Source organism: Rhinopithecus bieti, unplaced genomic scaffold (assembly GCF_001698545.2).
Source record: "Rhinopithecus bieti isolate Rb0 unplaced genomic scaffold, ASM169854v2 scaffold_32955, whole genome shotgun sequence".
Lineage (NCBI taxonomy): Eukaryota > Metazoa > Chordata > Mammalia > Primates > Cercopithecidae > Rhinopithecus > Rhinopithecus bieti.
The window spans coordinates 1,853,251-1,874,085 of NW_016814423.1; the positions used below are offsets into that span (position 1 = coordinate 1,853,251).

The 20,835-nt window shown below is 36.8% G+C and overlaps 1 protein-coding gene across 1 annotated transcript in view; it reads left to right on the forward strand.

The window, feature by feature from the left end:
• VWA8 (von Willebrand factor A domain containing 8) overlaps positions 1-20,835 on the forward strand; it is a 384,129-nt gene that overhangs the window by 242,870 nt on the left and 120,424 nt on the right. Inside the window, exons 27-29 of the mRNA XM_017850208.1 lie at positions 9,869-9,977; positions 12,063-12,201; positions 14,637-14,836. Of these exons, the coding sequence (XP_017705697.1) occupies positions 9,869-9,977; positions 12,063-12,201; positions 14,637-14,836 (448 nt within the window). The remainder of the gene's footprint in view (positions 1-9,868; positions 9,978-12,062; positions 12,202-14,636; positions 14,837-20,835) is intronic.

Below are 20,835 nucleotides of genomic sequence, written 5' to 3' on the forward strand. Positions count from 1 at the left end.
GGAAGAAGGATAAAATGGTTTAGAACTATTAGTATCTTTTTGCCCTGAATGAACAGTTCTCACTACAACTTAAATTTCATGTTCTCTAATCCAACTGCAATGCTTATTGATGGGAGTAAAGTTACACTGAAACTAGAACAAGATGATCATACCCACACTTAGGGTGGGGTTGGAAAGATAATTGGCCACCCACTACATATAGCTAAAAACAGATATAAGGCAGATGTTTTAGAAGGGGGAATTTTTTTTACATGGGCCGAGATAATACTAAACCACTGTTTGTGTAGTTGTCTATAGCACCTTCTTCCTCAACTGAAATCAGAATATACTTGTCTGTTCAGTAGTGGTGATGTTATTTTTGTGTTCTTTTGCAAAATTCCCAAAAAGAGAGATGCTGTCACTTTCCCTTTTGTTCTCCTAAAGAGTGCAGTGATGTTATCTATGTCACAGGTCTCTGCACATTTTTTGAAAGCCCAATGTGATAAGGTGAATTTAACTTGTCTTCTTTAATAAACTTTTGCTAAACCTGGTATTTTTAGACTGAGTCTTACTGGGTGGTTATTTTATTTTACTCGATCCTGCAATAATGGAGCTCTTCTTCCTTATCTACAAATATATTCCCAGACCTTAGTACCAGTATCAGAATTGCCTACCTAGACCCCACCTACCAAGTGCATTTGCCCCTTTTCACTAGTACTTCCTGAGGTTTGTTATTGCTCCTCTTTTAAGTTTCTAATATATGGGAAAGGACATGCCAAGAGAAGGTAAACATAACTAAATAAGGAAGTACACTGGGAGAAATTATTTTTAAAAATACGAATAGTATGCTTTATATGGGGGTTGAATTTAATTCTGTGACATTTGTCCCGTGGAGAAACAACTGTATGCCATCTATGAATCAAGAAGAGATGATCATCCTCACACTCAAAATGGGATTTGTCCTATAGAGAAACAAGACAATTGATGTTGTATGTGTGTGTTGCGTGTATTAATGTCATTTTGTCAGTATTGTAGGGAGAGATAGGAGGATTTACGTTAAAATTGAAACTCTTGAATTTTAAACGTTATTATTGGAAATATCTTTGTAACATATATATTTTAAGAGAATTAGGTCCAAACATCCAACCAAAGCCATAGATAATCTGCTATACTTAAATATAGACAACTATAAATATAAACTTTAAAGCAAAGTTTGCCTGTTTTTTCCTCAAGTGGACTTTTATGTCTGAACTTTCTTTTATTTGGGAATAAACATACTGCTAGCACATTAGCACTTCCAAATTAAAAAGTGTGTTTCAGAATAATTTATGAAATCTGCTATACCGGGAAAACATTTGTTTTAAAGAAAGAAAAAAAAATGCTGTCTTTTTCACCAAATTTCCATTTTAAGAAACTTATACACTATTTTATCTTAAATTTGTATGTCACTCTTACTTTACAGTTCTTAAGATGGGAAAATTGTCATTTCATAGATCAACAATGAAATGTAAATACTCTACTTCTAAATATAATTATAACAACAACAATGTTATGATTATATTTCATAATAATGGTAATAATGATGGTAGTACAATAATATTGATGATGGTAGTAGGAACATTTATAGATAACTAAGTACTAGACATATTTCCAAGCACTTTCTTTACATAAATTTATATAATCCTCACAGTGGACCAGTGGCATATATATAATATTATTGCATCTTGTAGATGAGGAATTTGAGGCACAGAGAATTTACATAGCTTGCTGGAGGTTAGAAAGCAGGGGTAGAGCTGGGCTATATGTAATATTAATTCCAATTCTAAGGATGATATAAACAGATTGATATGTAGATGGTCAGGAATTTCTAAATCAGTTTAGTTATTTACATATTGAAAATTATCAATAGTTTTGGCTTAAAAGGACTTTGGGATTTTAAGTAAACAACTTGGAACTCATCATTGACCATGATGTCATGTACATATAATATACAAATTCTTATTCTTCAAGGAGTTATAACAGATTCAGATGCTTCGATTTTAGCCATAGTTCAAAATGAAGAGTAACCACAAAGCAGATAAATAGAGACTTTTGGCACAACAGAGATCATTTTGGAGACCTCTTCATTCTCATTTAATTTTTCTTTTCTTGTGACATATGGTGGATCAAGAAATAAAACACAAGGTGATTCACTTAGAAAAATAAAAACCTTAGAAAATTTTGTATGACCACCATATATAAGAAGTATACTAGCCATCATTTCTTCTTGATTTGGAACACAAATTTATAGACTCTTCTCAAAGATGGTTGTAATTTTAAGAATAAGCATACAGAGAAATTGTCTCTATCCTCTGAAGTTACCTTCATGTGTTTTTCTCTCCCTGTCTTCTCCAGGAGACACACATTCTATAAAATATTTAAATATTCATTCTCTGTGCCCCCAAGTTCTTTGCCCTCAATTCCATTGATATTTTAGTATTACCCCTGATTAAAGTAGCTGAGATTGTGTTTTCATTTGTGTGTACTTCAGTGTGTGTTACAGGATTGTACTTAGTATTTATCTTTTCAGAGCAGTGCCAGGTGTGCATATTTGCAGACAGAAAGCTTCATCTCTTTTGAATTTGTCCTTGAAAGGATATCTGCCTAGAATTGGTTTTCTGCTTTAAAAGTTTACATAGTTGTGCCATCAATAGCAGCTGCTACTTCTCTAACAGAGAATAACTATGGAGTCTTCAAAGTATCAGAGGCATCAAAAAGAACACCCCCTGCCAGGGCCTGTCTTTGGAATAATTTTATTAGATTTCTCTTTGAAAGTCAGAATGATTATCAATTTACTGTTTATCATACTAACATAAAATATTCTTTGTTTAAAGTTTTGTGCCTTTCTTTCATTTTCCCAAACTATTATATGCCATAATTTTCCTTTTGTAATCATAGTTTTTTTCAAATAAGTTCATGATGTTGATCGTGGAGTTCTAAGGTGTACAATTCCACTCTGAATGACTATTTAATTTCATTTCGGAAAAGAGCTGTTAGTTTCAAAAATGATAAGGTCTACTTAATGACACCTCAAAAGTGTCATAAGCAGAAGAGTGATGATGAGTTTTATATTGTCATAGTCTTTGCCTTCTATTCTCTTGCCATATTATGAAGTAGCTTCACAGCTATTCCATTTGCTTTTAGCTCATTTATGGGGATACAAAAAATAAGAAAATATCAAATCTACGTAGAAACTTTCAAGATCTGTGAATTTTCTCTCATGCATGCAGTAGCACAGAATGATTCTTGATCCCTTAAGCATTTAAAAGTGATGTTTTATGAAAGCCTGTCTCCTAGCTGAATAGAAATCACCAATCCCCACCTGTAGCTATCATTTCTAAATAAACCTGCAAAGTAGAGTGCATCATTCGTTGAGGCTTGTAAGTGAAGGAGATGGCCGACATGTAATCAGAATGCAAAGCGAAAATTTACCATAGTAGTTTGCAAATTGCCATTGAGATGAAAAACAAGTAGGTCAAAATGTTGGCAGTTATAGTATAACCAAACATTCTTTCATTTACCAGACACTTACTTAGTGGTAAACAGCATATAGGGAGTATGAATTACAAAGGTGACGAAGACTTATCATCTGCCTTCGAAGCCATCACAATTAACTGGGAAAGCTGTCAAGTGAAAGACTGACTTGTAGCCAGGAGTGGTGGTGCATGCCTGTAGTCCCAGCTACTCAGGAGGCTGAGGCAGGAGGATTCCTTGAGCCCATAAGTTCAAGGCTGTGGAGCACGATGATTGCACCTGTGAATAGCCAATGCACTCCAGCTGGGCAACATAGCTAGACCCTGTTTCCTTAAAAAAAAAAAAAAAAAAGAGAGACAGAGTGACTCATGTGAAGTTGGAGCCCCACAAGAGGGAACCAAGACTCAGGATTGCAGCCATCTGCCCTAGGGAAGAGTCAGTAAAGAGAGAGAGGCTGGATCATTAAAGTATTCTCCAGGCAAATAAAGAAGGGAAGAACACTGGAGACATTTTAAGAAAACATGGTGCATTTTGGAAACTAAAGACTGTTTGGCAACTAACTCGGGGTTAAGTGAGAGCATGCTGAGTGGTGAGGCTGAAAGAAAGAGATCAGAGTTTCAATCAGAGAACAACATGGTTACCTTTCTAATTTAAAAGACTCCTCCTTTTGGTTTTCTAAAGGTAATAAACTGAAAGGTGGTGAACCTAAAGGCAGGAAGACCTGTTGCAAAGCAGTTGCAGTAACCCAGGTGATGAAGAATGAGGCCCACATTGTGGCGGTGGCAATGAAATAGAAGTACAACAGCAAGAGAGGATTAGGTGGCAGAACTGATGGATTCTGAATACTAGAGATCCAAATGAGTAAGGTGTAAGGCTTACTCTCGATGCATTAACACTCTAGTAAGGAAAACATGTAAAACTACCAACCTTATTATGCAATGTTATATTCAAAGTGCTATATTCACAGTAGAGTTTTCATCCTGTGAGTCCTTCTTGTGAGAAATACAGGAAATTTTTCTCTGGGAAAGTTTTCAACAACTGGGAGAGTTTCAGTCCCGGTTATCTTGTTGTGGATGATTAGAAAAGGAAAGAACATAAGATTAGAAAATACTAAGATGCAGCTGATAAAGCAGATGGCAGAAAGAGAGAAGACATTTTTTCAGTGAAACGTGAAGAAAGATTAAGGAAAGGAAACCCTGGCCCCAAAACTGTAGTCTGGCAACTTCTGTGAGGAGGAAGAGAGCCAGAGATGTGTGGAGCAAGCTGACAACATCTGCATTGGCACTGAGTGACACTGGGCAACAGCACTAAACTACAGTGTCATTCTGGGTTCGGGGAGTATATTTGAGAAGTGCCTGCCAAGAATAGCAAATTTCCCAAAATCTTCCATCTCATAAATCTAGATTACTCTGCATTTCTGTGATCTCTTCTGGACCTCGGTGGCAGAGGTATACAAGTCTAAGTTATGAAGTGGAAGCCCTGATTTCTAAATGCAGAACCAAGCACAGAAAGGGAAAATATGTACAAATACTCACATATACATCATTTGTAGCAAAGCAAAATTGACTTACCAACATCCTGTGAGACGGTAGAGAAGTGACATTCTGAAGTTTCTAGCAAATAAAGGAACATATTACTGGGAATTAATAATGGTATCCATTGTTACTAAAGTATGTAAAGGGGCATTTGTATTATCTCTCTGTAATGTGCTGGCTTTTTCTTTTAGTACATATGAAAATATTTTAAGGGATTTCTTAGTTCTGACCTGCTCTTTAAATTTTTTTCTCTCTCAGGTCTCTAATGTGAAAATTACAGATTCCATAGAACTTTATTCTAAGAGTTTCTAGGAGTTTTGTATGTATAAATTTATGTGGAAACCCAGAAGTGTAAGGAATTCATTTTTCCCAGAAAGGAATATAGAGGAGTGGGGAGTAATGCAAGTGGGAGTAACATTTGAATTGGCACTTGGGAATAAGAAGGATTTCACCAAGGAGGCTGGAGCAGAAAGGAATTCTAAGTGGAGGTAATGGCCTCCTGGAAGCATGAAAACGCATAGCATGTTCAGGAATAGCAAGTAAGAGTTTGAGGTAGCTGAGACTGAGAGGAAGGGATAAGCACAAAGTCAGAATTATTAGTCAGGGCTATTCCATGAAAGGCTCCAGTGAACTTTGTTGGACAACCCAACTTAATTTTTGCCGGAAGTTAGATTTAAAACATCAGGAATGAGTGAGGCCTGCTAAAATTGGAGTTGTTATTTTTCTTCTCAAAGATGGTAGTAATTGTTGAATTTTTGAAATTTGGTGGAACAGCCCTGAAGGGTTCCATTATTCCCATGAAAATTAGTAGTTCTTGTGGTAAGGAAATGTTTTAGGAATTGTTGATAATAGGTATGTCAACAACTTCCAATTGCATAATGCCCCTAGAAAGATCCAAATCTTTTTCATGTGTTTTCTTTCATATTCCAAAAATAGTGTTGGCAAATGTTCAGAGAAGGCAGAAATTTGCCAGAACATACTCTTTAAAACCCAGCTCACCAATTTATGGAAGCAGTCTTAGACAAATCTCTTGCATGTCATTCAGACTATAGTACTTGACTTTGGTGTCCATATGCATCATGTTATGAATTGTATGTGTGTTTTAAAACAAAAGAAAACCTTTTTTGTTCTTTCTGTAACTTGCTCAAGTACTATAATTTGACCTGAGTCGTAATTGCGATACTCACCTTTCTTTTAGTCCAAACTTTTACTTCCAGATCCTTATTATCATTTCCACAAGGGATTAAGAAACACCAAACATAGGAACTAAAATACTTCACTGTTTTAAAAAAACATAAATTCATGAATGACATTGAAGATAAAAAACAGTGCTATTTATGGGCCTTAAGTTCCTCCTCCTTCCCCATGAAATCAAATTCACACATCATTCTAGCTGGGACTTTAACAAAGTTAAACAATACAAGTGACAAAGTCTTAAAGCCATGGAAAATGCCATTATTGTTTTAATCAAACCAGATATTAAAACTTACGTCTGGTCAGAGTTGGATGACATAGTTCACTAAGAGAATAGAGGGGCTTTTGCTAACTGGTTATTTAGAGTTTCCCCTAAATTAATGTTGATTATGTTTCAAATTTCAAAGCTTGCTCATGCACCGAAATATAATATAATGCTTCCGCTTTCCCCTAACTACTAACTTACCAAGGGAGAGAAAGTTAGTAATGGTCAAATTTTCCCACAGCTTATTCGGAGGTCTTAGTAGTAGAAAATAAATGAGGGGCTTGGATTTACCTCAGTTTGGCCAGCCTAGAGCCTACAGTAATAGTCCAGAAACAATAATATCCCATGTTACCAAGGGACAGAATGGTGTCAGTTTGATTGTGTAACTCCAGGACACCCTGTGTTATGTGTCTTTCAGTTTAGTTATTACTGCCAATAGCATCATGTTATGTGGTTCTGGAATAGATTCTATATAGGGTACCTGAAGGTCCTTCCCATACCCTGCCAACCAAACAGCCAGTGCTATTTTTATATAGAGCCAGGCAACGTATAATTTCCATGACTGTTATTTAGAATGAGTTGGCAAGTTCAAACCAGATTTTATGAACATGCCTGGCATTGTCAGTAAAACCTGAAAGTTGAGCAAAGTTACTTTTTCTCAAATGGATGAAGGTTTTTTTTTTAAAACATTTGTATGATAGTTTTGTAAGATTTATGAAAGAATATATTAGATCAATTTTTTAGGCTACGTATCAACCAAAGATCATTTAATTAATGATCTCCCCTGAATTAAATTAAATTTCAAGATGTGAAACTGTTTCTGTTGTCTTCAAAGAACCAATTTGGGATGTATCCAGAGTTTGTTTTTATATGCTTTATTAAAGCATGTGTATCTATCAGGGGATCTGTTCTGTTGGTAAGTATAGATATTTTCATTCTGATTATTTATTTTCACTTCAGAGTATCAAGACAATGCAAGACTATAAAACTTACCAGTGACACTTCTCTCTACTCTCTTCCTTGATCATCACAGACTCCCCAAGCTGTAAGGAACTTTACAGATCATTCCCTTCATTTCACAAATGAAGAAATTAATATTAAGCAAAGTCAAAAAGGCGAAAAAAGAAAGAAATTAATACTTAGAGAAAACGATGGACTTTCCCCTTCCCAAGTTTATATAGTAGGTTAATAAAAGAACTGGAACTAAAACCCAAATCCCTTGCAGTCTGTTACATTATGTCTTCTATGCTGGCAGATTATTAAGTGTATCTCTTTCTTTTATTTTCCTGTTTCTACATTTGGAGCCCCAATTCTTCTTCGGTTAACTGCTGAAAGCAAGTGTAAAATAGAGTTTATTCCCTAAACTAAAAGAGAGATCCCCGTCTATGTTTTCAAGATCTGGCCTGTTAACACAGAAATGTATTTTTATTACATTCAAAAGAAAGAAAACAGTAATTGTAAGACCCCTTTATTCCCCTAATTCAGTACCCTCCTCCTGACCCTCTGCACACACACATTCTTTCCTGGTGAAAAGATGGAAGTAAGTGGGTCACCAATTGAGATAATTGTCCAGATACTTAAAATATATTTTAGACAATAGATTCAAAAGTGTGTGTGTGTGCTTTTGAGACATTTATGTCATATGATTTAGAAGAATTTCAGTGTTAGTTTCTTTTTCTTTCCTCTTGTGATAAACATTAGCATTCAAAAGGGATGAAAAGCATATTCTACTAGAATGTTTGCTTTTATGCAAAAAAAATCTTAGCCTTACATGATCTTATTAAGCATATGGAAATATTATGTCAGACTACTTTTTTACTGCAAATAAAATAATTTCTAAATATAAACGTGTTCTTTTAATGATCATCAAACTCATTCCAAGGATACATTTCAATTTGTAACCATGTGCATTTTATTTTTAGAGAGCTTTTAACTCTGAATCACTAAATTTCTAATGCATTAAATGACAAATCAATGGTTCCTATTTTAAAGACTCAAATAAAAGATAGTATGATTAAAAAGTGAAGACTTGGCTCACACTTGTAATCCCAGCACTTTTGGAAGCTGAAGCAGGAGGATCACTTGAGTCCAGGAGTTTGAGACCAGCCTGGGCAACACAGCAAGACCCTGCTTCTACTACTTGTACTGAAAATTAAAAATACAAAAATTAGCCACGCATAGTTTTGCATGCCTATAGTTCCTGCTACTCAGGAGGATGAGGTAGGAGGATCATGAGTCCAGAAATTCAAGGATGCAGTGAGCTGTGATTGCACTGCTGCCCTCCAGCCTGGGTGACAGAGTGAGAACCTGTCTCAAAGGAAAAAAATGAAGTCTTAAAAAAAATTATCTGCTGTTTTATACTTTAGTATTGCCATGTTGGTTTTGGCAAATCACCTTATTTGAAAGTCATTTTAAATAAAAGGGAATCTAAATTACAGAATGATGGCGTTAGAAATCAGCATATAGCTCCCTTGGTGGGTTAGTGCTGAAAGTGGCCCCACAGGTGCCTCTGGATTCCAGTAATGCTCTACCTCTTTGGGTACTGGTTACACATGCGTGCAGAGCTGGCATATTTATCTGGACATTTTAGTATGTACTTTATGTTTTAATTCAAAGTAAAAAAATTAAGATGCCCAAATAAAGTCTATGAAGCTTGCCATATACAACATACAAAGTGGGACTAGTAGTATCGTGTACTCTTGGTTATTTGATTCCAAATTTAAAAGAATAGTCTGGGCACGGTGGCTCATGCCTGTAATCCCAGCACTTTGGGAGGCCAAGGCAGGCAGATCACCTGAGGTCGAGATCAGCCTGACCAACATGGAGAAACCCCACCTCTATAAAAATAAAAAATTAGCCAGGCGTGGTGGCGCATGCCTGTAATCCCAGCTACTCAGGAAGGCTAAAACAAAAGAATTGCTTGAACCCAGGAGGCGGAGGTTGCAGTGAGCCGATACCACACAATTGCACTCCAGCCTGGGCAACAAGAGTGAAACTCCGTCTCAAAAAAAAGAATAGACTGAGAAAATTGATAGATTGCTCCAATCTTTTAAAAAAAGTTTTCCTATACTCTACCAGAAGTGTAGATGTTAAATTACTGCAATTCAAAGGAGTATGTATGTAAATCAATTATATTTGTCATTAAGGTAGAAACAGGACCTTGCCTTACCTTCTGAGTTTCTGAAATGTGGGATCCTTTTTGTCTTAAAGTATATTTTAAACATGATTTTATACACTGTCTTTTAATGAAATGAAGTATAACTCACTTCTAAGTAAAGCGTTCTTCAAATTTATTTGTGTGGTTGGTAATAGATGGCTTGTTATTTTTTTCTATGACTTGGATACAATAAGAAATATTTACTTTGCAAATCATCCTTAACAGGTTGCCTCTGCCAGAACAGACGTTCATGGGCTACTGGACAATTGGTCAGGCAAGAAGTGGGATGCAAAAACTCTTGTGTCCAGTGGAAACTCATCATATAGACATAAAGGTTAATATCATCATTATTTTCTCTTAAAATATTGAACCTTATAAATTTTGCTGTATCTTCCCTGGAGATAATCCAAACAATCTCAGAAATGGTTTGTTCTGATGTTATTTTAGCTTCTGCTCTAACTTTCTAATCAGGCTGGCCTCTCAGTAGACAATTCCTAAAGGCTAGCTAGAATATCTAAAGAGCTAATTGGATGATGAAAGTCTGGTATGTTACATATTTTCCTAGGAAAGTTGCTCTGTGATACTTGTCTTATGCTAATAGGATTAAAACTTTGTGCTTTTGATTTTGGTCTCTTTTAGCCACACGTTGTTGCCAGGTTCAGTCTTCATGTGAAAGTAAAGGAAAGAACTATCAGTCACTAGTTGCAATAGAAGTCCCTCTAGGTATTTCAAGCAGAAAGGAATTTACTGTGAGAAATTAGATGCTTGTAAAATCATTAGAAAGGGCAGCAGGAACAGAAGTTGAGGGGCAACACTGGACTTGTAATTTCAAGATCAGTATTTCTGCTTCTGCTGTCATCGCTGCTGCTGAGGGCAGCACAGTAGAGCAACGTCAGCAAACATTTTCTCTAAAGGACCACAGAGTCAATATTTTAGGCTTTGTAACCGTACAGATTCTGTTGCAACCACTCAACTCTGCCATATAGTACAAAAGCAGCCTTGGCAGTACATAAACAAGTGGAAGTGGCTGTGTTTCACTAAAATTTTATTTACAAAAAAAACAGGCTGTGGGTCAGACCTGGCCTGCAGGCCATAGTTTGTCAACCCTTACAGTAAGACAAAGGGAAACACACCCAGACATGTGCTAATCTGACTGTTCATTTTTGTCAGAGCCTCCTTGTCTGCTATCACTGCAGGAAGATGGCCACTACCTCTTTTCTGCCTTCCAGATCTCATTCAAGTGCATTTAATTGGCAAAACCTAAATCATTTCCAGAACGCTTTGTATTTATTATTATTGTTTTTTTTTTTTTTTTTTTTTTTGAGACGGAGTCTTGTTCTGTCACCCAGGCTGGAGTGCAGTGGCGTGATCCCGGCTCACTGCAAGCTCCACCTCCCGGATTCACGCCATTCTCCTGCCTCAGCCTCCCGAGTAGCTGGGACTACAGGCGCCCTCCACCACGCCCGGCTAATGTTGTGTGTTTTTAGTAGAGACGGGGTTTCACCATGTTAGCCGGAGTGGTCTCGATCTCCTGACCTTGTGATCCACCCGCCTCAGCCTCCCAAAGTGCTGGGATTATAGGCGTGAGCCATTGTGCCTGGCCACCAGGACCCTTTCTAAAGGGAGTATGAGAAATGCAGTTTCTTATTCCCCTAGCCCCTGAGATATAGACTACATAGAAGAGGGGTGGTGGGCAGGGGACATGGATGCCAATATCTAGTCCAAATATTTTTGATTAAGGACTGTAGGGCATACAAATCATTGGAATTTTGCTTACATCTCTAGTGTTCTTTCAAGAAGTCATATCTAAGTACCCAGAACTAATATTCTTAACATTATTAAATTAGGCACTCTGCTTATATTTATATTGAATAATTATCACCATGTGTGAAATACTCTTTCATAAGTAACACTAGTGATTATCAGTAAGTTTGGTTTTTTAAAAAATTTCAAATGCCACATGTTTTGCATTTAATTTAAAATACCCAGTTTAACCATTACATTTCTGTGTAAAGACATAAAAATCCTTCTTCACAATGGAAATGTATCAGGCTCTGGCTCGTTCATTTGCAAATTATTCTCCTGGTTTGGACAGCTCTGGGTCCTGATACTTGGAGTTCAAAACTGGCTGTCACCTTAGGAAGGAATGAGGAAATGGCAATGCTATAGGATTTTACATCTGGTATATTTTGTGAGTAAAAAGAAAAAGTGAGAAATAAGATAGCACATATGAAAGCATTTATAAATGCAAGTGTATGATTATTATTATTATGAGCACTAAGCCTATCAATACATTGAAAAAAGAGATAGCAGGATATTAAATACTTGAATTTAAAGTTTATATTTTGGAAGAACTTTAGCTTTTCTACATTTTGGTGACAACCAAAATGTCTTAACTGAGATAACTGCTTTATTATAGGGTCCAGCACTTATAAATATACAGGAGTATCCAATAGAAAGACATGAAGAAAGATCCCTAAACTTTACTGAAGAATGTGCCTCCTGGAGAATACCGCTGAATGAAGTGAATATAATCTGTGACATTGCTACATCACATGGTATGTCCGCTTATTCTTTTGATCTTTCCTTACTGCATATGTTTTTTTAAAAGAGGAATTAAAATAATCTCTAGACATCAAAAAAGTTTATGATAGACTTGGTGTCTGTCATTCTTGGATTGGATAGCAATTATATGTAATTTAGAACTAATTTCCTCTAACAACCTAACAAAATGCTATTGTGGAGTCCACATAAGCACTGCTGAGTTTGTATGCATATGTCTGTTTCTCATTACAATTGTAGCACAAAGTTAAACACACCCAGGCATGTGCTAAAAATAGAAGGGAAAAATAAAAAGGAGAAACATTGGGATTTTTGGCTGGGATTCCAGTTTGGTGATTACATGAACCATGAAAGTAGGGCTGGAGTGATTTGCAGTCATTAAACTTCTAATTGTAAAGGATGGCAAATAAAGAATGTGAATTTTTGGCATCCACACTTCTGGACTGTTGCCATTACCTACTGATTCATGCAGTGGGCCCTGGGTACATTTTGGCAGAAGTTCCTCAACTGCTGTCAGTTACTAAGGTGATATAAACAGAAGTGGTGGCTAGGGGAAGGGAGAGAGTCTCTAACTTGATAAGATGAGAATTGTTGAGGCAAAAATTGGTATCTTGTTTTTTGCCTATAAGTTCTATTGATATAGTTTATTCTACAAATCTGCCATTTTAAATAAAATATGTGCTTTTAAAATATACAGTTTTTTAAACTTGGTAAAAGATAAATATCAATCTTGTATCTGTATGTTTAAGACAAAGACTAAACTGCATTTAATGCCTGCAAAAAGAGAGAATAGTTAATGAGTTTATTAAGTACATTTCTGTTAACACTTTTACTATATTCCCAGTGCCCTATATTATGCAGGAAGGTGCTCAATAAATGTTGACTAGAACTTATTTGTGTTGATAATGGAAGCATTATAAAAGATCCATAAATTATAAATTCTTTGGTTCTGATAATTGACACTGTAACATCTACAGTTTGCATCGTCTACTAAAGAAGTATGTCTTTTTCAGTGCTTCTGTTGACTCGTGTTTCTTATCAGTTAGCTTATTTATTTAAATTTACTGTATCTTTATATATAATATGTGTGATATGTATAATATATCATTATACATAATATATAGATATGGTACACATGCACACATACAGACACACACGTGTTCCAGATTTTTCAGGGTAGTCCCAATTTTTTTTTTTTTTTTTTTTTTTTTTTTTGAGACAGAGTCTGCCTCTGTAGCCCAGGCTGGAGTGCAGTGGCGCAATCTCGGCTCACTGCAAGCGCCACCTCCCAGGTTAACGCCATTCTCCTGCCTCAACCTCCTGAGTAGCTGGGACTACAAGTGCCCGCCACCACGCCCGGCTAATTTTTTTGTATTTTTAGTAGAGATGGGGTTTCACTGTGTTAGCCAGGATGGTCTCTATCTCCTGACCTCGTGATCCACCCACCTCAGCCTCCCAAAGTGCTGGGATTGCAGGTGTGAGGTAGTCCCAAATTTAAATGACGTATCTTATTGTCGTATCTCATGTCTTAATTTGGGGTTTGGAAAATATGACCGCTGTAAAATAGATACCTGGGTGATAGGTGATGCTGATACCGTTTATTATGCAAAAGTAGCTTAATCCCTTGCTTCAACGGTGCCCACATTAGAGATTATGAGAAACTTAGTCCAGAGTGTGGCTCCTCAAAAGGGAGGACCTCAAACCAGCAGCATTAGCCTCTCCTGGGAGTTTGTTGGAAAGGCAGAATCTGAAACCCCACCCCAAACCTCCTGAAGTCTGCAGTGTTATTAGATCCCCAGGTGATTCATAGGCACTTGAAATTTGAAGAAGCACTGACTTCTTCAAATGGAAGGAAATGGACTTAGGTACCCAGATTGAAAAGACAGAGATCTTACAGTAAGAAATACTCAAATATGAACAAAAGTTTGGAAAATAAGATCCATAGAGCTAAGATTTTTTTAATGGAATTACTTATTTACAGCAAGAAAATCTTAAAGAGCTAGTAACTGTCTGGAAAATGCAAGATTAGCAGATAGAAGATGTTGACCAACTGGTGTCCATCTGAACCAACAAGAGAACAGACCTTCACTGTAGCACTAAGCATGTTACTGTCATACAGGGAAGAATTTCCTGACATTTAGGATTGTTTAATATTTAATGGTTTTATCACAAGATATTATGACATTCTTTGGGGAACAAATAGATAATCCATTTTTTTCAGATAGATAGTTGTGACCCTATCTACATTTAGGGTCGAAACTAAGTTGCTTGTCATGGTCTTTTCAGCCTAATCAACCCATGATACAAATCATCTGCTGAGTTCCAACTCCGTGTTCCATCTGTGTATTCATGATTCAGTTTTCATTAGACCTCTTGGCCAATTAGAAAATTGGTTGCCAGCCACAAAATTAACACCTTTTTGTCATTTCAGAAAATGAGCAAAATACTCTCTATGTGGTTACATGCAATCCTGCTTCCCTGTACTTTATGAATATGACTGGGGAAAGTGGCTTCTTTGTGGACCTTTTTGATATCTTCCCAAGAACAGCCAGTGGCGTTTGGCACCCATTTATGACAGTGGCACCGCTGGGAAGTCCTCTCAAAGGTCAAGTGGTTCTCCATGAGCAGCAGGTAATGCACACCAGGCTACAATGATGTGAAGAATGACTTACATGAAAGGCAAGGGTGATTAGAAACCTATAACTGAAAAGATGTGCTTTCATGATGATCAAGGAGAGGAGCTGGAGGGGATGGGTCAGGAGTTGCATTTTATCAGTACCACAAAGGCAGGCTAATATCTTGCTTTCTCTAGAGACTTCAACATGACCTATAAATCTGGAAACAGGTAAGTCAGGGTTTTTCAACCTCGACACTATTGACATCTGAGGTCAGATGATTCTTTGTTATGAAGCTTCCACTCACTTTGGGGAGATAGACAAGTAAACCAACAAATGAACATGCCAGTTTCAGGTAATGATAATTGTTACATATAGAAACAGAGTAATGTCCAAGGGAGTGATGGGAATGGGGTAGGAGGAATTGAGAAGGTAAATGGTATTAAAAAGAGTGCTGAGATATCACCTTTTAGGAGATGACATTTTATCTGAGACCTGAATGATATTTTTTGGTAGAGATAGCCGTGTAAATACACCAAATGAATACAGTAAGATCCATCAGTATCTAATGATGCTCAAGTTCTATCCATCATTACTATGGATTAGTGCACTAAGATTGTATTAGTGACAAGCACAGATGCCCGGAGTCAGGCTAAAAATAACTCCAAACAAAACATATACATCAGAAGACAGATTGCATTTCAATTAGTGAGAATTCTAAAGGTCTAAGTTAATCTATACAATACCAATAGAAAGGAGCGTAATGTTTTTGTATACCTATTATCTATCTAGTATATACCAAGTGCTACACTAAGCGTATTATTCATTCAACAAATATATATCATGTGCCTCCTATTGGGGATACTGCAGTGACCAAAATTACCCAAAAACTCTTGTCCTCAAAAGCTTGCATTCTGATGTAGGAAGATAGACAGTAAGCAAAATAAGTAATTATATCTTAAATTAGAAGATGAGAAACAACAGGGAATAAGATTGCAATTTAAAATAAGGCAGGCAGGGATTGCCTAATTGAAAGGGGGATATTTAAACAAAGATTTTAGAGAAGTGAAGAGGAGAATGGGTATCTGGAAGAAGAGAGTTCTAGACAAAAGGAATAGTAGGTTTAAAGGCCCAGAGGTTAGAAACATGCCTCTTCAACTTTAAAGAAGTGTAATGTGGAAGATTGAATAAGAGGGAAGCAGGAGGAGGTGAGATAAAGAGGTTACACTGTGGGTTGGAGTAGGGGCAAAGTGAAGGGGGTGGTGAGAAGCAGGCTGTGTAGAGCAGGGGTCCCTAACCCCCAGGCCACAGACCAGTATTGCCTCCTGGCCTGTTAGGAACTGGGTCACACAGCAGGAGATAAGTGGTGGGCAAGGAAGTATTGCTGCCTGAGCTCCACCTCCTGTCAGATCAGCCACAGCATTGCATTTTCATAGATGCATGAGCCCAACTGCACATGCAAGATATCTAGGTTGTGCACTCCTTGAAGAATCTAATGCCTGGCTGGGCGTGGTGGCTCAAGCCTGTAATCCCAGCACTTTGGGAGGCCGAGACAGGCGGATCAGGTGGATCACGAGGTCAAGAGATCGAGACCATCCTGGCTAACACGGTGAAACCCCGTCTCTACTAAAAAAAAATACAAAAAACTAGCCGGGCGAGGTGGCAGGCACCTATAGTCGCAGCTACTCAGGAGGCTGAGGCAGGAGAATGGCATAAACCCGGGAGGCAGAGCTTGCAGTGAGCTGAGATCTGGCCACTGCACTCCAGCCTGGGCGACAGAGCGAGACTCTGTCTCAAAAAAAAAAAGAATCTAATGCCTGATGATCTTGGATAGAACAATTTCATCCTGAAACCACCCCACACGCCCACACAGCCCCCACCCCACCTCTCCAGTCAGTGGGACAATTTTCTACGAAACTGGTCCCTGGTGCCAAAAAGGCTGGGCACCACTGGTGTAGAGTCTTGTAGGCCGTTGAAGTTTCTGGGTCCTGACTATGAGTAAAAGGGGAAGACAGGAGGAGGTTTTGAGCAGGGAGCTAGCATGATTAAAGGATTTCTCTGGGTGCTCTGTGTGAATAGTCTGTAGGTGCTAAGGCACAATGAGGGAGACTAAGAGATATGGTGGTTTGGAGGAGGATGGGGCTCATAAGCAATGACAGATTCTAGAAATATTTTGAAGGTAGAACCAACAGGATTTCCTAACAATTCCAATATATGGGGTCAGAGAGAGAGTAAAGGACAACCGTAAGATTTAGGGACTGAGCAACTTGAAGTGGCCATTGACTAAGATGGGGAAGGAATCAGTTTGGGAGGGAAGCTCAGATGATATTAGATTCAGTTTGAGATGTCCATTAAATATCCACATAGATATAAGACTGGAGTTCAATGGAGAACTCCTACCAGGATAGACAAGCTTGGGATTCATTAACAAATAAATGTTCTTTAAAGCCATGAGACTGAAAGAACTCACCAAGGGAGTGAATGTAAGTAGAGAACAGAAGTTCAAACACTAAGCCTTGGGGCAGTAAAATATTAAGAAATCAAGGAGATGAGGAAGAATCAATGATGGAGTTTGAAAATGAATGAGCAGTAGAGTAGATGGATAAACTGAGGAGCGTGTTATCCAGGAATGCAAGTGATGAATGGCTCAAAGATAAGGATCAATTGTTAAATGCTGACAACATAACATGTAAGAGATTGCTTACTTACTCATGTTATTCTTCCAACTGCCCATTGAGGGTAGCTCTTAGCCACATTTACATATGAGAGGACTGAGGCTCAGACTTCAAATAACTTGTCTAGCAAGCACATAGTAGAACTGAGATTCACAGCATATTGGATTGACCCTACCAGAGTTAAACATCACCTACTCTGTCACTCACTACAGATTTGGGGAAAAAGATTAGTTTGAAAACTTAACAAGTACTTGTAATAGGAAAATATTTTTTAAATGCAGTGTTGTTACTTATGAATATTTAAAGAGCAGAGTGCTACCAAGAAATAATACTTTCACTAATCAAGAGAAAAGTATTGCATAATATGTCAGTAGTTCATTGAGGAAATAAGTCAACTTTAACTTTAGTCTGTGCCTCCAGAAATTATCATAAATTCTGAGTTATAAGTATTTTTCTGATTTTGTTTTACTTTTTTATTTTACTTTTACTTTCTCCTAGGAGCAGAATTTATAAATATCCAGATATTGTTTATAAAAGTTTATGTCCTGAAAATTGGAATGAGGGTTTTACTTTATAGATTTTCAACAAAGTATCAATGCCATTGAATTTAACTCTGTAGCCAAAACAATCTGTCATAAAAGGTACATGATATCTTGGTGGTTTGCAATTTAGTAAGTCAGTCAAATCTGGGTGAGACTACATTTGGAATATTTATTTAAACAGTCCTGCCACATTTTCAACTGTCAAATTAACTGTCAAAATTTCATACAAATTTTTTTTTTTTTTTTTTTTTTTTTTTTTTTTTTTTGAAATTTTCGGAGATCCTTGCTCTGCGCCGGCCTTGGAGTGGCAGTGGCCGGCTTCCTTTCAACTTTCAACCTGCAAGCTTCCGCCTCCGGTTCACGCCAATTTCCCCTCTCTGTCTCCAGCCCTCCGAGTTAGCCTTGGGCTTTACAGGCCCCCCTCGTCCGCCCGGCTCGTTTTTTGTCTTTTTTAGTAGAGACTGGGTTTCACCGTATTAGCCAGGATGGTCTCGATCTCCTGACCTCGTGATCCGCCCGTCCCGGCCTCCCAAAGTGCTGGGATTACAGGCTTGAGCCACCGCGCCCGGCCACAAATTTTTTAATAAAAGTGCCAGATTTGTAGGTTCTCAGCAAGAGTTTTATTTTCTCGAAAGATCCAATTATTTGGTAACATTGCTGATTAATACTCTGTTTAATTTCAATTACTTTCATGAAAGAAAATCTGATTTTCATTGTGAAGCTGTGCTTGACTTCCATAGCCAGCACCTTGCCTTCTTATATGCTGCCTTACTTATCCCTTTGGCCACAGTTTCAAGTTTTCCAGAAAACTGCTTCGGAACCCTGAGCAGACCTGCACACCTTATCTGTATACTTCCTTTCTACCTGTCCTCTAAACTGCCTTCTCTTTTCCCAGAGAGGGTATCTTAACTATTTTATGACCTACCCCTGTCAAGATGTCAGACCTATACAATTCCATGTGAACAGTACAGAGCTGTGAAATTTAACAACTGATAAATAATTCTAGTGGAATGAAAAATAAGTAGACTGCCATCAATTCCTTCTTCTTCATTCTACCCTAACTGAAAATGAAGCAAAATATTTTAGAGAAGTACTTCATGAATTCGGCTATTCCTTGTCTTTTAACATAAAGCTTTGCTACAGATGCATGTTCCTGGTTAGTTTAAGAAGTTGTTCAAAATTCCTTGCTAAAATAAAATCTTAAGTAAGGAAAGGGAAACTTTGCCTTGCCTAAAAATAAAGACCCTCCCCTTCCCCCACTCCCCATGAGATTATTTATTACATCTGTACAAAGTTTAGAATTTCAGATTTAGGGACATTGAGGTCATCCAGAGGTTACTTTTCTCCCAGTCAAATACAAACATAATAAAATTGCTCACTTGCGTCTCCTCCCTGCCCCCCTTAAAGGAGTGCCAAAGCCACAGTTACATGTACTCATGTGTGACGCAAAATTCTATTTTTAAACCCAGACAGAATCTATCATTAGTCATTTACAGAAGGAAACCATTAACATCTAAAAGGATGGAGCAACAGAACTCCTTCATGTTGCCAATTGCTTATAAACTAATTCTAAATACAGCAGTGGCTGGAAATATATGTTTTCTGTCACTTAGAAAGATACAGTTTTTCAGTTCACTTATGCCATGTTATGAATACATGTATTAGACCCTAAAAGGTAGAAAATGGAAGACGATACTAACTTATTTTATGCTTGATCATATTTGTTTAATCAACTGCTTATTCTTATGCTTACTCATTTTAGGCATGAAACATTTTAGGACTTCCTTTTGCTTACAAAGGCTAATATTATTCCAAATTGCTTAAGTGCTAAGAATTCATTTTAATGTTGTACATATTTATTATACAAGAAAGATTTTTTCCATCAAAAAATACTTATTCAAAAAATATTTAATCTAGAATGGAGATTGTAAATTTTTAACTTAATTTTATTTTTTTCTTAAGGAAAACTCTAAGGTATCATTACCATTTTCAAAACTGTCAAGTAGTGGTGAATGATACTTGTTATACGTTAATTTTTAAAAGAATATTTCTAACACATTCTTAATGGAGAATTATATCTTATACAGAATGATGCATTCTAAGGGTGATGTTTATGAAAGAAATTAAAGCTTTGTTAACATGCTCAGTAAAATTTTTTAATACATCTAAAAATCAGAGTATATGGTGTGAAGTGAGTTATATGGTGCAAATACTATTTTAATTCTTGAGCACTTCCATAAAATTAGCTTGTAAAATAAAATTAAAACCATACTGAGATGCTAGATTTGCAGATGAATCATTCATTTTTTAACATTTCTTCTTATTTCTTTAACTAAATTATATGACGGAAGGCAAGGGTCATGATTAATTCATTGTTGTATTCTTTATATATTAAATATAAGCTCCTCAATAAATATTATGGAATAAATGAACAAACACTTCACATTTTATTGTTTTCTATATTTTTCAGGGTTTTTATTAATTATTCATGTGCTTTGTGACTTTATCTTCTCCAAAAGAAATTCTTCTTGAAATTAAAAGTTCACAAGAGTTAGGATAACTGGAGGAGCCCCAAATATAAAATAAAATAAAACAAAGAAAGAAAAGACACCTGCATAACAATGAGGTCTGACAAATAACTTGCAGGTACCTTTTTGCAAACCTGTTAGTCTAATCTTCAAACCTCTTTATGTTTTAACTAAAAAGCCAACTTCTTTGCATCCCTTTAAAATATTTAATTTTTTCTGACTTTCTCAATGTTAAGTTTTTATTTCATGCATTTCAGTTCATATATTTCA